This window comes from Cheilinus undulatus, linkage group 6 (assembly GCF_018320785.1).
Source record: "Cheilinus undulatus linkage group 6, ASM1832078v1, whole genome shotgun sequence".
Lineage (NCBI taxonomy): Eukaryota > Metazoa > Chordata > Actinopteri > Labriformes > Labridae > Cheilinus > Cheilinus undulatus.
The window spans coordinates 50,584,714-50,605,729 of NC_054870.1; the positions used below are offsets into that span (position 1 = coordinate 50,584,714).

The 21,016-nt window shown below is 37.4% G+C and overlaps 2 protein-coding genes across 4 annotated transcripts in view; both read left to right on the top strand.

The window, feature by feature from the left end:
* The first annotated feature begins 1,437 nt into the window (after positions 1-1,437).
* On the top strand, positions 1,438-13,870 carry eif2ak2 (eukaryotic translation initiation factor 2-alpha kinase 2). Of its 3 annotated transcripts, none has more exons than XM_041790065.1 (19): positions 1,438-1,688; positions 3,709-3,835; positions 3,912-4,066; positions 4,149-4,263; positions 4,472-4,545; positions 4,628-4,777; positions 4,856-4,988; positions 5,584-5,651; positions 5,726-5,819; positions 6,432-6,463; positions 6,553-6,595; positions 6,665-6,741; positions 9,512-9,634; positions 9,727-9,855; positions 9,926-10,142; positions 10,226-10,369; positions 10,453-10,554; positions 10,983-11,045; positions 12,547-13,870. In XM_041790065.1, the coding sequence occupies exons 1-19, from the start codon at positions 1,582-1,584 to the stop codon at positions 12,682-12,684; spliced, it is 2,091 nt and encodes a 696-aa protein (XP_041645999.1). In that variant the 5' UTR covers positions 1,438-1,581; the 3' UTR covers positions 12,685-13,870. The 3 variants fall into 3 exon arrangements, with proteins under 3 accessions (XP_041645999.1, XP_041646000.1, XP_041646001.1); XM_041790066.1 differs by having other exon boundaries at positions 10,456-10,554; XM_041790067.1 differs by lacking the exons at positions 6,432-6,463; positions 6,553-6,595.
* A 5,286-nt stretch (positions 13,871-19,156) lies between these two features.
* LOC121511321 (interferon-induced, double-stranded RNA-activated protein kinase-like) overlaps positions 19,157-21,016 on the top strand; it is a 29,909-nt gene continuing 28,049 nt past the window's right edge. Inside the window, exon 1 of the mRNA XM_041789957.1 lies at positions 19,157-19,384. Coding sequence (XP_041645891.1) covers positions 19,185-19,384 — 200 coding nt within the window. The 5' untranslated portion in view covers positions 19,157-19,184. The remainder of the gene's footprint in view (positions 19,385-21,016) is intronic.

Here is a 21,016-nt window from a genome sequence, read left to right on the forward strand (position 1 = left end):
TATATTTATTTATTCATTTGTGTAGTAAATAGCCTTTAAATGAAAATAACTTCTGTTAAAAACATGATTAGAATAGTTTAAAAATTGGATAATAATACAAAAAAATGGTCGTAAAGGTGATGAAATTGGATTTTTAAAGATAATAAATGTGTTAAAGGTGGCAAAAAATGGATGAAAGTGGCAAAAAATTGTTACAAAAAGTGGTAAACAGCGATTATAAAGTAGCTGAAGTGGCTTGAAGTGCAAAACATTGGTTTGAAATTAGGTGGACTGGGGTGAAAAATTGATATATACTGGAAGAAATGAGTTTAAGTGGTTAAAATGGGCAAAAAGAATTATGGAAAGTGGTTGATAGAGACAGCAATAAGTAGAAAGAGGCAGGAATTGGTTTAAAAATGCAAAAACAGGCAGAAAAAAAGTGGTGGAAAGGGTTTAAAAAGGACAAAAAGGGGGTTTAGGTGGCCAAAATGTGCTTAAATTGGTGTTAAAAAGTGATAAAGGAATTCACATTTGGTCAAATTGGTGTAAAGTGCCAACAGTGTAATTTTAAAAATATTTTTAGTTTTTTTAAGGCATCTGGTGACCCCTCTCAGTCTCTCACAACTCCCAAGGGGGTTCCGACCCTAAGGTAAAGAGCCACTGTATTAGGGCACACCTTAATATGAAAAGAGAAAGAATCTCTTAATTTAGAAGTTATAAAAACATCAAAGTTTGGGGGGGGGGGATTGAAATTTTGGAAAACATATATTAACAAGAAAACAAACTAAGATTTCTAGTGTTTAAGAAGTTAGAAATTTATAGATAAACTTGAAATTTAAAAATCTAAAAGTCTTGGATTTGACATTAAACAAACAACAACAAAAAAAGAATTCAAGGTTTCAAAATCATAAATTTAGAACAGCGTGATGTCTAAAATAACAAGAAACCATACTGAAAGCAAGGATTGGATTTCTACGGGAGAGGACAAGGGTCACTGAAAAAAAAACTGAGATGCATTTTATTTTCCTTATGAGAAACAAGTCAGAATTCTGAGATTAAAGTCAGTTAAGAAGTAAAAAAAAGCGCCTCAAGTTCCCGTTTTTTCAGTAGCCCTTATCATCTTCCGTAGTTTCCGACTTTTGAGATTTTTAGTCGTAAAATTTCTTCAAGTTTTGCGAGGTTACGTTTTCTTTATGTTTGATTCAATGCCACCTCGGAAAAATTCACGTCTTTGCCATTTTTCACGTATTAATGTGAACGATGACACGAAATACGATGAGTTCAAAGATATTTGTTACATATAAAGTTTTAAACTATAATATTGCTTTTAATCTTTAAATCAGCCTACTGATATTTTCCCACAGTGTGTTATCTTTTACTCGAACTCAAAAAGTGTTGATATTTCAGACGGCCCCTGAATGCGCCATGTTGTGTGACGTTTATGGGGAAAACGAAACTTAATGCGGGTGAATGCTGAATTGAAAGTCTCAGATATGGCAGCAGGGTGGAGATAAACACCGGGAAGATGGATTACTGTTATATGTGATTTTTTAGGTTTTAATTCAGTAAATTTGAGCCGGCGCTTGGGCTGCAGAATTAAAAATGGAAGCTGGAAACTTCGTGGCTAAATTGAATGAGTATGTCCAGAAAACAGGCTCGAAGCTAAGCTATGAAGACGTTGGATCTGTGGGCCCAGATCACATTAAAACGTGAGTGGAAACAACTCAGCTTTCATATCTACGAACTGCAAAGATAGGACATTAATATGACCTTAACAGGACGGGTCGTTTTGTGTGTCAGTTTTTAGATACATGCATCTGCTTTAATTCAGCTGAGATGTTCTGGTTTTCTTCCCTCTATAATAGATAAATAACTACAGACTACATATGTGGAGTCTGTTTCTGATTTAAACACGTGTCACTTTGTAGTTTACATGTAATCAGATGATTGTCCTACAATGCTGATGTGGGTCCTAGGGGGTCAGTGTCCAGCTTACAGGCCCAGCTGTGGGGATGCTGAGGTGCTTTTAGACCAGACATTCAGGCCATGGTTAATCAAAGCTTGATCCAAACAGGGCAGCTGGAGATTGAAGACATTCTTTGTCTTCTGTCAGGCTGTTTCAGTCCCGAAACTGACAGAGCCCAGAGAGAAATATAGCTACAGCAAGTCTTTGTCAATGCTAATAACCTGAATAGTCACCTGAGCTGTTGACCCAGTCACCAATCAGAAACGTTCAGCTCTGCAGCCCCACCCCTTACTTCCTGGTACTGCTCAGCAGGGGCTTTCAAACAGGCAGACTTCTTCTTAACCCAAATGAAGACCCTGGTTCCTGGGCTCGAAAAGCACAGAGTTCCTCAAAAGGTTCCTAGCTTCTGTGGGAAGTTCCTGCTGTTGAAAAGCATTGTAAAGGTGTGTTTCCACCTCAAGTACCAGGAACTTTTTATCCCAGAAACGTTTCCATCAGGTAGCCTCGTTTGATTGAGTAGGGTTTGGTGTGATTTAGTATGCTGAACCCCAAAATAGTTTGCGTTTCCATACACCCATACCCTCACTTGGTGGGTGGACTGTAAAGCAGCCGCATGTGGCTCTTTTGTGAATATTTGTGGCTCTTTTAAGGCTTTATTTGAAATATTATTCCCCCAGAAAACCTTAAAAAGGGAAACTTTGACCTCAGAAAAAAAAACATTGCAAGTCACATTAATCAGTTTGTTTCCCATACTTAGTTGTAATTGTCAACCTTTTTTTGTGTGTATATTTCCATTGGCCTTATTTGCATTATTTCTCATTTCTTTTGGCCACTTTTTGCCCATTCTTGCCACCATTATCTAGTTTTTGCTCCATTTCCCCAGTTTTTCACTCCTGCTCTTTGATATTTTTGCTACTTTTCACCCGTTTTAGCTGCCTTTTGCCATTAAATGCCACTTTTTTCCCCAATTATTGCCACTTTTTGCCCATTCTCCCACCTTTAGCTGCCTTTTGCCCATTTTAGTCACTTTTCACTAATTTTTTGTCATGTTTTTGCCACTTTTTGACAATTTTTGCCACCTGCAACCCATTTCTGTGTCACTTTTCACCCAAATTTTGCAACTTTCTGCCCTTTTTGAAACCTTTTCTTCCCATTTTTTCACTTTTCACCCAGTTTTTGGCATTTTATGCCTACTTTACCCTTTTTCTCCCTTTTTAGATGCTTTTTGACCATTTTGCCTTGTTTGACTTATTTTTATTGCCACTCTAACCCATTCTTGCCACTTGTCACCACTTAGATTGTGGCTCTTGCAAAGGTGTTTTTCAATAATTTGGCTCTATGGTTGTCCAGGGTTGAGTAACGCTGGTTTGAGGTGTAAAATAGTGGGAGGCCTCGGATGTTGGCAATCCCTGAGCAGTTAGGTGGCTCAGGGGTGACTGCACATACACTTGCACTGTTTTTTAGATGCAAACAAAACTTTGGTCAGTCTACTAGGACTGAGAGCATCTGTATTTTTAAATGAATGGTTTTATAGTGTATTTTTAGGACTTGGCTACATGTGCTCTTATTTTAATGGGTTAATTTTGTACTTGTTTGCATTATGTGGCTCAGGAGTTGCTTTGCTGTTTCATTGTTTTAGTGACAGTGACAGTAAGGGATTTATTCAACGTTTGTTTTAAGGACAGAATAAATGGTGCAGACCTTCATCAGTCCATATTTGTTGACATCTTGCCTGTTAAACTGTGTCTTATATTTTTTACCAGGTTTACTGTCAGAGCCGTCCTGAATGGAAAGGCGTATCCTGATGGTGTAGGGAAGAACAAGAGAGAAGCCAAACATAACGCAGCTAAAAACACCTGGAGAGAACTGTTTGTGGATCAGTCTGAAGTTGTAAGATTGTTTTACTCTTTTATATACCACTGCACACATCACATGTCCTTTATTTATAGTTTTTTTTTATTGACAGACTGGAAATACAGTAGAAGCTCCTGCTACACCAGCGCACCAGCCGACTCCAAGAACCACCAACTATATAAGCTGGCTTTATGAATATAGTCAGAGTAAAAGACTGGATATAAAGGCTTTGGAGGCAATAAGACCTGGAGCACATAGTGCTTTTTAGTGAGTATTGTCAGTCTGTGCATCATTTCTAATGTTAATTTAGCATTTGATGTTTGTCCCTAACATTTTATTTATTCTGAAGCTTCGTTGTTGGTGGTAAGACGTATCCAGTGGCAACAGGGAAAACTAAAAAAGACGCTAAAGAGGAAGCAGCCAAGCTGGCATATCATAAAATATGTGGCAGTAAAACTACAGAGGTAAGTTAGCAGTCAGACATTAATAATGGCTACACTGGGAATCACCCACCCTTCTATGTGGGCTGCATTTTGTGTTTTCAGTTTGGCATTTCAGCCATCGCCATGTTAGTTTCCTGTAACAAGAGGTGACCATATTTGGACAGCAGGGTGGCGATATGAGTTTTTCTAATGCACTTAAATCATTTTATTATAATGCTTCTTTTTAAAGACAGGAGATGAGAAAAGCAGCGTTGCATCAAGCCAACAAGAAGAGGACTTGAATCAAAATCTGTCCACCACTGGGTGAGCAGAAACGCTTTAAATGTGTGATTTCTAGTGGTTCTTACCAGTTTTTCCTAGTGTACTCATATTTTTTATGCTGCAGTGACAAGACAAAGAGTTCCAGTGTGATCACAACAGGCAGTGATTTTACAGTAACTAACTTCATCGGGCTCCTCAACACCTACTGCCAGAAAGCAAAGCGCTCCCATGATATTGTCTTGGAGAACAGATCCGGTCCTCCCAATAATCCTCAGTGAGTATGTATGAGTATTTCACTCTCCGTATATATGAGAGAGAATTTTGAGCAGTTAAATGAGTATGTCCTCTGCAGGTTTTATTATAAAGTCGTGATTGACAAAAAGGAATATCCCATCGGTGAAGGAAAGAACGTCAAGGAAGCCAAACAGAATGCCGCTCAGCTGGCATGGTCTGCTCTTCAAGAACAGTCTGATTTTGACAGCAAGGTACTGAATATATTATTTTTTTCAATCTGATAATTCAAGGGTAAGTTGTATATTTACAAAGAAACAAACTCAGAATTTCATATTTTAAAAACCCAAATATTTGGGTTTTTTAGCATCATAAATTTACAGCAGTGTAAAGTCAAAAATCTGCAAAAATCGAAACTGAATAAAACTGAATAAAAAAAAACAACTTTTTTTCTGGTATATTAACTATTCTTCAAACTTTACAATTTAAATTATTTTCTTGAAAATCAACAGATCCTCTTTGTGAATTTGTCTAGGCTGTTTTTGTTCACATATCTTTTGTCAAAAACAAATGTATGGAGGCATATTATGATGGGATGTTCTCAATCCAAACAATTAAAATTGATGTTAATTTTTCCAAGTGGGTCCTTGGGGGCTTAGCTTGGTCAATACAGTAAGGGGGCCCTAAGTAAAAAGGGAAGCACTGTCTTTAAGTAAAGCTGAAAGAAGTGAAAGGACATGGTTAACGCCACACCAGTGTTAAGTGTATGTGTATAAGGATAGTCCTGTCCTTCAGCTGGTGTCATCTGATTATGACAGCTGAGTAATAAACAACCTCCTGTCTTTCCAGTTGTCTCTGGGGTCCGCTGTGTCCGATGATTCTGCACTGGCGAGGCCGTCCACACCCATAAGCGTAGAGTAAGACGCCGCCTGACGACTGTGGTACAAAGTAAAGTTTGACATTCTGTTAACATCTCTGTGTGTTTTCAAAGGGAGTCCTCTGACAATAAATCAAAAAGCGTGCCAACAGCCTCGAGTGATTCCTTCATCGTTTTTACTGATTCTCCGCCTCCTGCCAAAGATCAGGTTTGTTATTTTTCTAGTGTAAACTCTTAGATGTTGTAGCTCATCAGTTTTTAGCTCTGACTTTTCTGGAAGTTTTGGTTTTAGCTGATCTGCCATCTTAAAAACAGAATCACATGCAGAGAGGGGAATTTCTGGTCAGAAACGTCCAGTGGTTATTTCACTTTGTCCAAACCCCTCTTAATCAGATTATTCTGCCAAATTTATCTGAATTCCAGCTCATCTGATCTAAAGCTTGTCCCAGTAGACTTCAGTTATTCATTTGGCCACTTTTTTAAAAGTTTGCATTCTTTTATATTATTTTCTTTTTTTTTTTTATTTAACCTTTATTTAACCAGGAGAACAAAATTCATTGAGATTAAAAATCTCTTTTTCAAGAGTGTACTGGCCAAGATAGCAGCAGCACAGATAAAGTTACAGACAAACAACGAATTAACATTCAAGTAAAATGTCTAACAGCAGCACACTGAAAGAGAAAGCAGCAGCTAATTGTTAAAACCAGCTATGATCAATTACGTCATTAAAAACATCTGCAGACAGATCTGACTGCCTCCAGGTCAACCAACCTCCTCTTAAAATATTATTTTCTAAATTCCCTTTCTTCCTGTTTCAAAGATTCGAAGCCCTGTAGGGAAGTCTAAAATAAGGTAAGATGTTTTTTGATACTTATACTAAATCTACACATTTAATGTCTGTTTTAATTCTGCTGCTGATTTTACTCTTCTTGTGTTTTTAGAATTGCAGCAAATTTTCAGAATGTCTGCAGACGCAGCAAAGAGGTAAAGTAAGGATATATCAATAATACTAGTTATGCTGTAAACATTTCATGATTTATTCTTTTAATTTAGGATATGGTTAACTTCAACGGCAAGAATGAAGAAGATCGTCCGAGTGAGAAACCAGAAAACCAGTCAGTGACCTCCAGGTATGAAACAAAATATGGCTGTAAAATTTAGCACAGCTTTTTGCATTTGGGTTTAGATGTGAACTTTTTATCAGAGCACTTTTTATTATTTCATCTACCCTTATTGTTATTTAACAGCAACTTTCTAAATTTTTTTCACCTTTATTTTACCAGGGCGTCCCTTTCAAATGAAGGAGTTGTTAATATCGTGCATTTACATTTACTTTGGGAGTCAGATTCCAGATATACTGTATGTAGTACAGAGGTTCACACTATCCTCCTGAGACCTGAGCTTATTTTTTGTTATTTATTTATTTTTTTGTTTCTCCCACTTATTTAGGATCATTAGGACCTGATGCATTTAAAAGCTCAGCCTGGTCTTTGAAAAGAAATTAGTTTTGACCACAAGGATTTTCCTTTCAATAATCTCCCAATTCCCTAAAATTTCTGTGAAATTCATATTTTCAAAGTACGCCAGGAAATCTTCCCCCAAAACGTCCTCAGATGTTACCCAAATGTTTCCGTGGAACGTTATCATAAAGCCCAATAAAAAAAAACATCCCCCCAAAAATACATGACAATTCCTGAAATTTTGTAAAGCAAATCCTCCTCAAATTTTCCAGAAATTACAAATACATTCCCCCAAATCGCCATGAAAATGGTTAAAAGAAGTGTCCCAAATTTCATGGAAAACCCTGAAAATTTCAGAGCAAATTCCCCGTAAAATTTGGAGCAACTAATACACTAAAAATCACAAATACATCTTCCAAAACTCAATAAGATATTTTTTAAAAATCACCAAAATTTCCCCCCAAAATTCCATAGTCATCCCTGAAATTTTTAAAGCAAATTCCCCCTAAAATTTTGAATCAGATTGCTCAGAAATTACAAACACATCCTTCAAAACTCCATGTAAATATATATTTTTTAATTACCCAATTTCCCCCCAAAAATTCATGGATATCCCTGAAAATTTTAAAGCAAATTTCAGAGCTGATTTCCCCCTTAAATTTCATATTACATTTCCGCAAAATATACATGCATTCCCCAAAACTCCATGAAAATCAAGCTAATAAACAAAAGAAAACAAATGATCTGAAATTCCCATCAAAATTTCAAAGGACCCCCACCCAAATTACCAGTCAAATTCCATAAATATGATGGAAAAGTTCCAAACAAATTTCCCCCAAATTCCAAACATATGTTCCAATTCCAATTAATATACCAAAAAAATAGAAGCAAATTTTCCTCAAAACTTGTAATGAAACATATCCCCAAAATTTCCAAAGATGATTTCCAAACAAACTCCTAATTATTTTCCATGAAAATCTGAAACAAATTCTCTTTACATTTCATGAAAATTACTGACATTTTAATGAACATTCTGGACAACTATCTCTAAAATTCTTACAGCATAAATAATATCTTTGTTGTAGGAAAGCTAAAATGAATTGTCCTCATATGCACAGTCTATTGAGGCTCTACATCCTTCAGTCTTAAACCTAAAAAGGCCCTGTCTGTTGTTCCTCTTGCTGTTCTTTTTAAAACTTTTCATATAATATTTTGGTGTCACTTTAGTATAAGCCCACTTTTACTTAAAAAACAGCTTTTAAGCAGGTGTCTGAAGCCTTTGTTATCAGCCCTTCTGTTTGGCTCATGTCGTTACAAATAAAGCATAAAGTACTTATGGTCTCCTGATCAGATCAGTTGAGAGAAATTTTGACATCACAGTGTTATTCAGTGCTGGTCGGGGCGACATAGATTGGCCTGGTGACTCAAGCTGTTGCAGCTAACTGCTAATTAGCCTTATATTCTGTTTTGATGAAGATTGGTGTTGCTGCAGTGTTTTACCTTGTTAAGTGCACAACTTGTACAGTTCATGTCTTGCTTCTGACTTTCTGGTGCTGGACAAAACCCTAAATAATCCAGTATCTTTGCTTTTAGTCTTGATCCATGTTACCAGAGTGAGCACTACCTTTGTTTTAGCATCTACTGCAGTCTGTTGGCTTTTATGCTAACCTCACCATGGGGCATGTGTGTTATGAAACTGTCATCACACCATTTATGGTCATATCAATTCTGTAACATCTGTATTGATACACGTACAGTGCTTAACAAATTTACTAGACCACCCTAACCCTAGCCAAAGTAAGGTTAATGCCACAGCTGCCCTAAATTAACAGCATTGGTAATTACCAAAATCCTTTTTTATGTTTCTGCAATGTTAATACACCAATATGTAGAAGCTCTTTAACCCAAACAATATTTTTAAAGCTAAAATATAATTATTATTGTTATCCAGGAATTTTCAAATTTACTGACTTACGAAAAACTGAAAAAATAGTAAAGCACATGAATATTTCTTGATTAATATGTCAAATTATAGCTATTTATCCTGAACAGAAAAAAATGAGTTTAAGTGGTTGAATGTTTTGCTTGATTAATTTCTGACTTCTCAGAGAAGCCCAGTGAGCCGGCTCAGATTTGCTGACTTTAGAGCTGACAGAAAATGAAAGAGTCCGCATTAAAGCATTTCATGATGCTGGATGGTCTTTGAGACAAGTATGACAGGTGGTCTAATAAATTTGTTAAGCACTGTATTTGCAGGACGCATGTGATGTTATATTACTGTATTGATGTTTTGGGCACAGGCCCACCCTCAACGTTTATTTATCATGCCCTTTAAAATCATGTTTATAACAAAAAGAGGAAGAAAGCTGAGTGTATTTTAAAATCCAAGGTAATGAAAGCAATTAAAAAATACCTACTCTGTACTCTCTGTTCTTTTCAGCAAGTTTACATCAGAATTTGACTCCATCATTTGTCTCGGCAAAGGAGGCTTTGGCCACGTTTACAAGGCACGACAGAAACTTCTGGACAAGAACTATGCTGTGAAGATTGTTCGCTGCAAAAAGTAGGTGATAATTTGCAGAACATCAGATCCACAAGACATGCAGACTAAGTTTACTGTGTTTCTGAAATGAGTTGTTCTTGTCTTTGCATCAGAAAAGCTCTGAGAGAGGCGGGGGCGTTATCCGACCTTAATCACTGCAACATTGTGCGATACTACACGTGCTGGCTGGAGGATTCAGGGTACCAAGGGGAGAGTACAGCAGACAGTTGCAGCAGCTCCCAGTCAGTCCCATCCACCTGTTGAGTATTAAATGAATCAAAGACATTTGAGTTTACGGTTCCTCTTTTCTAGGTCGACTGGTAGCTCGGCGATCATGTACCTCTACATTCAGATGGAGCTGTGCGACTCTAAAACGCTGCGCGTGTGGATAGATGAGAAGAACATGCAGAATGCAAAGAAATCTTTGAAAGATTTGAAGAGGAGAGAGGAGAGTCTGACCATCGCTCAGCAGATCATCAATGGCGTCGTGTATTTTCACTCCATGAAGTTCATCCACAGAGACCTGAAGGTAAGAGGACATGAAAACAACAACCTGTCATATAAAATCAGAGCCAAAGCCACATGTTTGATGGTTTATTTCCTGCTTAACAGCCCGCTAATATCATGTTTGGAAAAGACGGGGAAGTAAAGATCGGAGACTTTGGTCTGGTCACTGATGAGAACGATGACGACGCTGAGAACCTGGTGGAGAGAACTGTGTACAAAGGAACGCCACCATACATGGCTCCTGAGCAGGTCAGTCAAGCTTAACTCATGTTAAATGCTGCGTTAGTTTTACTCCTGATGTAACAGGATGTTTTTGTTTGTTTTCCCTTCAGAAGGACAGGAAGACTTATGACAGAAAAGTTGACATCTTTGCTTTGGGGCTGATTTATTTTGAACTCCTTTGGCACCTCTCTACGGCACATGAAAGGAAGGAGGTGAGTTTTTTTAAACTAGAAAACATTTTTGATTTGGCTTGCATGTAAAGTGTCTTAAGCTAATTTCTGCTGTGAGTTTGAAGCTGAAGAGTCATAATTATTATTATCTTTATTTAATTTAACATTTACTAAACCAGGAAAACCTTTTTGAAATTAAGATTAGGTAGCACATAAAGTGTAAATAGAGGCCAAGCACCAGACATTGTCTTTAGTCAACTTAGCACATTGTAAACCTCTGTTTTTAAAGGTGCTATACAAATAAAGTTATTATTAACTCTTGCCTAAACCGAAGCTTTGCCATGACAACACTGGAGTGTTTCAGGACTGCGAAAAGACCAAGATTTTGAGTGGTTAAGTCAAAATCGGCTGCCATGTGAATACTCCGATTTACATGTTTTTGTATCTTTTTTTTTGTCTGTGAATTCCAGATTTGGGAAGATGTGAGAAACCAGAAATTTCCTGACGGATTTTTGAAAAATTTCCATCTTGAGGTACACTCACACTCTTTTACTGAACTAATGAAGTAGTATTTCTCCCAATGTGATGGTTATTTCGTATTGCAGACAGCAGAGCAGCAATAAGGATGTTTAAAGTTTGAAAAAAATGTTTTTATGTTTTTGTAATGTCAATCAAATAAATTGTGTTGTGCAAAATAAGTGACTGCCTAAATATTTACCCCACCTAAGTCAGTATTTAGTAGAGTCACCTTTGGCTGCAATCACACATGGATAGGTCAGTCAGGCTCAAACATCTGGACTCTGCATTGTCTTACTGGAAAAAAAAAAAAAATCATCTCCCAAGCCATAGTTCTCTGTTAGACTGAAAAAGATTGTCTTATATTTTGCTGCATTCATTTTACCCTCTACCTTTACAAGCCTTCTGGGGCCAGCTACTGAGAAGCATCCCCACAGCATGATGCTGCCACCACTGTGCTTCACAGTGGGGATGGTGCATTTGTGGTGATGTCAGTGTTTGGCACCTTGTCTGATGGCCAAAAAGCTCAATTTTGGTCTCATCGGACCAAAGAACTTTCTTCCTCTTGACCATGGAGTCTCCCACATGCCTTTTGGTGAACTCTAGTCCAGATTGAATCTGAGTTTTCTTCAACAGTGTCTTTCTCTTTGCCACTCTCCTATAAAGCTTTGACTGGTGAAGAACCCGGCCAACAGTTGTTGTCTGCAGAGTCTCTCCAATCTCAGCTGCTGAAGCTTTGAACTCCTTCTGAGTAGTCATAGGTGTCTTGGTGGCCTCTCTCACTAGTCTCCTTCTTACACGCCCACTCAGTTTGTGAGGACAGCCTGATCTAGATTCCTTCCATTTGTGGATGATGGATTTAACTGAACTCTGGGAGATGTTCAGAGCCTTGGAATGTTTTTTTTATCCATCCTCTGACATATACTGTTTAATAACCTTTGCTCTGAGTTGCTTGGAGTGTTCTTTTGTCTTTGTGGTGTAATGGTTGCCAGGAATACTGATTAACCAGTGACTGGACCTTCCAGAGACAGGTGTCTCTCTACTGCAATCACTGAGACACATTCACTGAACTCAGGTGATCCTCATGTCTCTAATGGTGAGACTACTAGCACCAGTGGCTGGACCTGAGAGACGGTGAATATTTATGCAGTCACTTATTTTACATTTCATATTTTTTAATTTATATTACTTTGAAGAAATCTGTTTTCACATTGACATTAAAAAGGTGGTGTTTTTTTTTTGTCAAAAAAAGCCAAATTATATTGACCATGATTTATAAAACCAGTTAAAGGGTAAAACATCCAAAGGAGTAAATAATTTATATAAGCACTGTATATGTATATAATAATAATATAATATGACTTAAAGTATATCAGTCATTATTTTACTATTTTGTCAATTTACTAGTTTAGTCTGATATAAGATTAATTTATTTTGTTTTTGTAAACTTGTGCATGGTTCAGAGATGATCTCTGAAGGAGTGTTTTTGCTCAGTATTTATTTTTACTTTTGTTGTAGACCCAGATAATCAAGTCTATGCTGTGTGTGAATCCAGAGGAACGGCTTGAAGCGAGCCAAGTGAAGACGGAGCTGCAGGAGTGCTCTCGTGTACTGACGGCACTTAAAGAATCCCGGCATGACAACAAGACTGTCTGATTACTTTCAAAAGTCCTCAGCAGTTGTCATCAGTGGGCCATCCCAGTTATTACAGGATCTCCAATTTATCAGCTGACTGCAAATATTTCCAACACTATATAGGTGAACATAAGTACTGCATTTTTATCATGTTGTAGCCACTTTAGGTTAATCTAGGGCTTCTTAATGTATCCTGTAATTTTGCACTTTCTTCTTTGTGAAGGCACCTTTAAAAGCTCTTTAAAATGGCAGGCTCATTTCTGCAGCTCATGCAAGTCCATTGGTCGTATTGAAAACTTGGTGTGAAGCATCTTGCCACGTAGAGCAGGTATCTTTTCTGTTTTCCACCTGACGCTGTTGTCAATTTTACGCCAAGTGATGAATGCTTGAGTGCAAACTTGGCGAGCTTTTATCTTACAAGGATGCAGAAAACAACTGCAGTTTAAACCATCTAAAACCTGTAGTAAAGTCTAAAGTATGTGGTGCAGCAATGTTTAGTTGATGCATTGCAAAGGTTTACAACATACGAGGGATACTGTTCTTCTTTAAAGGATTCATACCTCCACAGTTTAATATCTGATAACGGGTAAACAGATAAAGGGATGGAGAGTGGAAGCTTTAATTTCTGCATATCACACCGTGTCCTCACTGTGCCAGCAACAAAATCAGAATATCCTGACAGCATGCTAGCATGACGTGGTGCTATGTTTTGCCCTGCTACCCTGTTTCTCTCTCTCTGTCTCCCTCTTTTCTTGTTTGTTAACGGAGTGGATCCCAAACTTTGTAGCCTGCGAACTGGCAGCATGTCTGTCTCAATTTGCACACCACACCACTGCTCCAGTTGTCCTTGATACCTCCCAGAAGACTGCTTTGGTGTACTGGTTCAAAACTGGTGCCATGAAAAAAATCATGAATATATATATATTTCATTAGAAATCCCCAAAATGTTGGGCCAAGTCATCATCCAGGGACTTCTGCTGCAACCAGAAGTCGGATGTCAGAGCTGTCACACCCTAGCTGAATGTGTCCATTTGCTGTGAGTTTTTGAGAGTAAGTGACAGAGCCAGAAAACAACTAAATTTTGTAGAAACAAGCCCACGAGTAAACGTGTTTGGACATGATACACCTGCTCCACAATCCCCAATCAAAGTTAGCTAATTATTATTGCAGCCAACGGAGACGCTAAGCCATTATGCAGTTATTTGGGGAAAAAACACCCCTTTCCAAGCAAATTGGCCTTATTGCATTAAGCATCCAATGATGAGGACAGTGATAGCAAAGCATAAAGAGAGTACAGATTAGGTTACAGTCTGAGAGAGCTGATGGAAGTGCACTGCAATTTTTATGACAGTGCGGAGATCAGGAAAAATGTTCACCTCGGTGTTACTTTAAAATAATGATATGTGAATAAGGTTGCTAAATATTACTTTGACATTACTACTACTAAGCCATAACCAGGAGCTGCATCAGTCTGAGACTCCAAGCTGTCTTGTGTAGCACCGTTATGCATGATGGTTGCCCAGGGCAGCGTTAGTCGGTCTGCAGAACTCAGCCACTTTTTATACACAGCTACAGTTTTTTGTCTGTAGTAGGACTGGGCAATTCATCACAAATGAGATTAAATTGTAATATGGCCCACTGCAATTTTCTAATAGCAGAAGGTGCAATATTTCTTCAACCTGAAATTTGAGTCAAAATACCGATTTAGAACTTTTCTTGGAGCAGAGATGTTATGCATTACACATCATGCAATCATTCTAGTGTCATATTTTTAGAATAGCATACAAAAAAAGTCCTATTTTCTTCATTCTTGTGTGTTTTTCTTATTAAATATGAGAATTATGTAAAATTATCATTCCGTTTAATACAACAGTTAATAACAAATTTGCAAAATGAGTGAAAATGTCATCACAATTAGATCCATCCATCCATCCATCTTCTGCTATTTTAAAAATTGTTCTGCCCTAGTTTAATTTAATATTTTGGTGGTTATAGTATAGAATGAATTGTTGCTTTTTTGTTGTGAAATGCATAAGATGAGAACCTTAAGAAATAATCTCATATTAAATCACAATCGCAAATTTGGTAAAAAAAAATTGTAATTAGATTATTTTTCCAAATCGTTCAGCCCTAGTCTGTAGGTTGTGTGTAGGGATGAGTATCGAAATCTGGTACTGACATGGTACCAACACATTGGACACCTACCAAACCGAATTACAACACAGGTATTGATACTTGATTTCAATTCCCTGCCATCCTAAATGAAAGGCAAGAAATGCATCATGAAATGTGTGTGATTTATGTGTGAAGTTTAACTGGTTTCCTTTTCTTATCCCAGTATGGATTTAGCACCGGTATAAGAAAAAAAACCAAACAATACCCAGTCATAGTTGTGAGGGCTGATTTTTGATGTTGAGTAAATTAATACTAAGACTTAACGCCCCAAAAGCTAAAATCCAACTGAACCAGTAAGCAGGTAGAGATGGAATATGTCACACAACTAAATACACCTGTACATGCACAGTGCAAGGTGGTAAACAGTGTACCCCCTCCAGTCAGTCCTGTTGTCATTAAAACTCATGTAGGGAAGGAACATGCATAGGCATCCAAAACTAGTGTGAGCTAGCTGGCAAAGAAACATGCCAGTGACTAGACAAAATATTTTTAAAAAACTCAGAATAATGGGAAAGGGAATCAACATGGTAAGATGTTTTTCATTTGAGATTGGTTAATTAAATGAAAATAAGGAAAAACAGTGTATTTCAGCAGGAATCAGTTGAATAAATTATGAATTAACAATGAATCATCACTTGAATTAACACTTGTTTTCAAATGTAAATAGTTTGGAAGTATCAAAAACTTCAGTGATTAAATTATGGGATCATTTCAGTGGCATTGGTGGAAAAGAAAAGACACTCTCTATAATGGCTTTTGTTTTATGTGATTAAATCATCACCTGAAAGTGTTGTATGAGGTTGAAGGAGTTTCTAATGTCCTCAAAGCTTTTAACAGAGTTTTCATGAACTGTTATGACAACATAATGTATTAATAGGAAGGATCATGTGTTTATTTTATGACTTCAAGTAATCATGTCCTGGTTAATTGGATTGTTGACTGGTGATACTTGCACTGGGTTAATGTTTACAGGGATATCACTGCTGCTTTGTAATAAAAGAAGCTGAATTGCACCTCAAAAGTTGGCAGTATTTAGTGTGAAGGTTGCATTTTCATGCCTTGTGCTGGGGATCACCCTGGCTGAAGGCGCTGTGTTTTTCAGGTTGTTCATTTGTATGTACAATTCATTCAGAAACCCCTTCACTTTTTTCTAATTTTGTTGTTGCAGCCTGATGCTAGTCATTTAAATTCATTTTTCTCTCAGCCTGCACTCAGTATCCCAGAATGACAAAGTGAAAACAGAACTGTAGACATTTTTGCAAATTTATGAAAAATAAAAAACAAAAATATTACATTAACATAAAGTATTCAGACACTTTGAAACATTTGAAAATTAGCTCAGGTTCCTCCCATTTCTCTCAATCTTTGCTGATGTTTCTACACCTTGATTTGAGTCCACATGTGGTAAATAAAATTGACTGGACGTGATTTGGAAAGGTACACACCTCTCTGCCTCACAGCTAGCAATGCATATCAGAGCAAAACCAAGCCATGAGGTCAAAGGAACTGCCTGCAGAGCTCAGAGACAGCACTGTAGCAAGGCTCAGATCTGCAGAAGGCTATAAAAATGTCTGCTGCACTGATGGTTCCCAAGTGCACCGTAGCCTCCCTAATTCTCAAGTGGAGTAAGTTTGGCACAATCAGAGAGATGAAGTGACCAAGTCCTTATGGTCACTTTGAACTACAGAGATACTGTGTGGAGATAGGACAAAGTTCCAGAAGAACAAACATCGCTTCAGCCCTACTCAGTCGAAGAGTGTGTGACCATACCTTACATATATATATATATATATATTGCTATAGAAATTAATGTTATTATGTTTAAAGCAGTGATACTTACTGCGTGGCTCTGGATCCACATGTGGCTCTATTGTGATTATTTGTGGGTCTCTTATGTCTTAATTTGAAATATTATTCCCCAGGAAACCTTAAAAAAGGGAAACTTTGACCTCAGAAGTTAATCGTATTAATCAATTTGTTTCCCAGACTTATATAGAAGGCTTTAATTGTCACACATAATTGTCCTATTTTTGCCTCATTTATCCCATTTTTGCCCTTTTTCACCATTTTGTGCCACTTTTCACCCATTTAAGCTACCTTTTGCCATTAAGTACCCCTTTTTTCCATTTTGCCACTTCTTTTTGACATGTTTTTCCAATTTTTGCCACTTTTATCCTATTTTTGCCCTTTTTTCACTACTTTTTGCCCATTTAAGCTATCTTTCGCCATTAAATACCACTTTTTCTCTTTTTTTGCAACTTCTTTCTGCCACTTATATACCATTTTTGCCTCTTCACAATTTTCTGCCCATTTAAGCGACCTTTTGCCATTAAATACCATGTGTTTCCTATTTTTTGCCCTATTTTGCCACCTGTGACTAATTTTTGCCCATTTTAGTCACCTTTTCTCTCATTTTTTTTACCAAGTTTTTGCCACTTTTGGACCATTTTTGCCCACTTTAAGTAATTTTTTGTTGCTACTTTAAGCTGTTTTTGCCACTTTTCACCACTTAGATTGTGGCTGTTGCAAAGGTATTTTTTCAACACTTTGGCTCTTTGGTTGAGCAGGGTTGAGTAACACTGGTCTGAAGCAAAGCAAAAGCTTGTTGATTAATAAAATAAGAAAAACTTTGCTTGCTGCTGAATTGGCTAAGCTGGTTATGATTGGTTGGTTCACTAGTCAATCATTCTGACATGACAAATTTCTGCTGACCACCTCTACAAACTGGAAGTCTGCGACTGTCCTATAAGTCTTAAAGTATAAGTCTTCAGTGTATTATAAATCTGAAAGTATTAATAAAGGTGCTCTTCCTCCCACTTTTAACACAGTCTTACAACCCTCATCCCTAAACCGAAGAAAGACCGGTTACTTATTGATAACTGGCATCCAAATAGTCTCCCCAACAATGACCATAAAATTGTGGCTATAATCTTTGTAAAACATTAGAAACTTGTCCTGGATGATATTATAGATGAAACAGTCAGGATTTATGGGGCGGAGACATGTTTTAAATGATATTAAGCTTATGCTTGACATTTTAGACGACCCTGAGTTTATTAATGATGAAAGCTTTATCTTATTACTAGACTTCTATAAAACCTTTGACAAGAGAGAGCATGAATTCATTCATAAAACTCTTGACAAAGTTTTTGAATAATTCAAATGACAAAGCTCAGTGTCTGATCCTCATGTGTGCTCATATTGTGACCTTTAAGATTCAAATTTTTATTTTAAATCAAATATTGACCTTTTAAACTCCTAATGCTGACTCCTAATCCCATGTTTTCACTTTTTAAACACCTGATCGAGAATTTTATCTCATATTTTGACCTTTTAGAGCCACAATTTTAAATTTCATCTTCTATTTTGACTTTTTAAACTCTTGATTTTGTAATTTATCTCATATATTTACCATTTTAAAACCTTATTTGTGACTTTAAATTTTGTTTTTGGCATTTAGGACTTATAAAATTGTTTTTTTATTTCAGATTTTTAGCCTTTAAACTCATTTATGTATTTTTTTATTTAGCACTTATTTAACATAGACACAGTAACACTGATGCTGTGATATTTAATTATTTTGACTTCATTATTATGTCTTATTTGGCTTTACAGCATTTGATAAAAAAAACTGGAAAAATGAATTTTACACTGTAATCTCTTTATCTTGTTAGCTAGGTTGTATATCCATAAATGCAAGGTTTTGAAAAGCAAACCCTCTTTTGTGCCTTTAAAAAAGAGTCAAACTCTATATTCAGACATTAGCAAACTCCTGTAACAAAAAAGCTGCTAAAACTGTAACCTTGTGCTCCAAATTTAAAATATTAGTTTGAATTCATGTAAAGGTACTGTTTATTTATTTTTTCCCTTATGTTGTAATCTTTATTATTTCTATTATTGTAATTTATTTATTTAGGCTGCGTAGTTTAACTGTCCTTCTGTTTACTTTGCTTTTATCAAACCCCTGGCGCTCTGTCTGCTTCAATAATTGTTTCCTAATTGTTGTAAATGCTGAATTGTTAATAAAGCATTATTTGAAAAAAAAAAAAAAAACTAAAACTTGAGGGACAGCGTTGCATTCGGTAAAATACGGCTGTCACAGTCAAAGGGTAACTTAACTTAACTCAGTCTGGCCTTGACTTTCCGCCAGCTTCACTGAACGGGGCTGTTTCTTTGATTCTTCCGTGCACAAGTCTAAAGAATGCGGGTGTGCAACAGTTAGTAGGCGGGCTCTATACTTTCTCCACGCTTTTTATTGGTTGAATCCACAGACTGTAGGGCGGGCTCAGCCTCATCAGTGTCAGTCCGGCATGTTTTTGCTACTGACCTGACGTTTCCTGCTCAGGATGCAGAGCGCTAGGTGGAAGGAGAAAAATATCATTTCTTTACTTTTCATCATACTGATCATTTTGGTCACAACTACCTGCTATCCCTTCATCATGGCTTGTAATAACTATCTCGACAGGCTGAGCACGTATGCAAGAACTCACGACCTAACGCTTAAATATGAACCATTCATCTCTGAGGGTCCTGACCACGACAAAACGTGAGTTAAACTTGACATTTTTAATGTTGCAATATTGAGGGAGTATTCTTTTGTCGAATATCAGCACTGCTGTGATTTGTTATCGATATTAATATTCTATAATAAGCGCGATACCTTGCTCTCGAGCGCCATATTGCTTTCACGCCGTTATACGTGCAGCTCATGTCATGGTGACTGTGAACAGTAAAGAGAACAGAGTTATTACAGAAGGCGATTTGAGGGGGGACGGCGTCCCCCTTGTTAGCAACATGACCAAAATGCGTCCCCTTTGTTAACCTGCCATCCCCTCTCTGTCAGGGCAGAACAGGGGTGCTTGGTTGAGTGTGTTCTGCCTGACTCATTGATCCTTTACAGGGTTTCCCATTTATGTATTAAACTGCAGCGGATCGCCACTGTTTAATTAGCCCTCCTGTTTTCACGTCGGCATTCCCATCCAGCATAACTTGTACTGTCCCATGGATGCACAGCCTGCTCAGTGCGCTGATGCTGCGCCGTTACTCCGCCTCCCTCCCTCTCCTCCTGGGTGACGTGTACAGGGCAGCTCGGAGTTTGACATTGTAGGCCAGTGATAGCCTACTCAACCCGCGGCTCTCGAGCCGCATGTGGCTTTAGTAACCAATTGCGGCTCTCTTAAAAAATCCTCCCGAAATCCTCTATAAAGGTTAAAACTGTCAGCAGCAAAGACTCATTGCAATAAGTCATATCAATCATATTTTGAAATAATGTAAAGCTGAGTAAAACTTGTCCAAACGTGGGTGTTTTATTTGATCTTAAACGTACTAGTGATAAATACTGTCAAAAGAGCAGAAACAGAAAAATGAAAGCAACAGACTGACAGAACGATTTGTGAGGGGGAGCTGCAGGTGTGAGGCAGGGCCAGTTTTAGCCATTTGGAGGCCCAGGGCAAAGACCAATATGGGACCCTCCCCCTTTAGCTAAAAGCGATAATAATGAGAGGAAAAAAATAGAAAGCATCCCTTTAAGTTAAAGGTACAATGTGTAGAATTTGGCATTTTAGCAACATCTAGCATTCAGATTTTAGAATGAGCTGATTTGTTACCAAAACGTCACATCACTAAGCGACGAGAGCCTATGAAGACCAAAAAGGATCGTGAGCCGGACATCATTAACAGCAGTGACGCTGTGAGGGTTTAATCATTCATTTTTGTAACCATTATTTTTATAGGTTATAGGTCAGTCTTCTTCTCCACCTACCTTCCAGGTAGCTTTCAGGACCGGCGGGCAGGTTCGTATTTAAAAATCATGTTTCGCTCTTTCTGTCCCCAAAACGTTGCCGTAGACAACATGGCGGTTCTTTATGTCAGCCTCCGTGAGGGCGACCCACGGTAATGTAAATTGAAAAAGCTTTTTTCTAATTTTGTAAAAAGAAAACGAAAGTTTAAAGGGGATGATTGTGCACTTATTTTAACATACTTCACATAGATATATAAACATTATATCCCATGTACACCGTTTCTGTTCAGCGAAATGCAGCCAAATTTTACACATTGTGCCTTTAACAGAATCACTGAACTACCGTAAATGTCCAAATATGAAATATAAATACCCAAACAGACACCCATGATTCATCAGTTCTCTTCTCATAGCCCTAAGTCGGCACATTCTGATATT

Coding starts and splice junctions, on each gene's coding strand:
- eif2ak2 (XM_041790065.1), top strand. CDS start 1,582: ATGGAAGCTGGAAACTTCGTGGCTAAATTGAATGAGTATGTCCAGAAA. Junction 4,067..4,148: donor GGAGCACATAGTGCTTTTTA/GTGAGTATTGTC, acceptor TTTATTCTGAAG/CTTCGTTGTTGGTGGTAAGA. Junction 9,856..9,925: donor GACAGTTGCAGCAGCTCCCA/GTCAGTCCCATC, acceptor CCTCTTTTCTAG/GTCGACTGGTAGCTCGGCGA.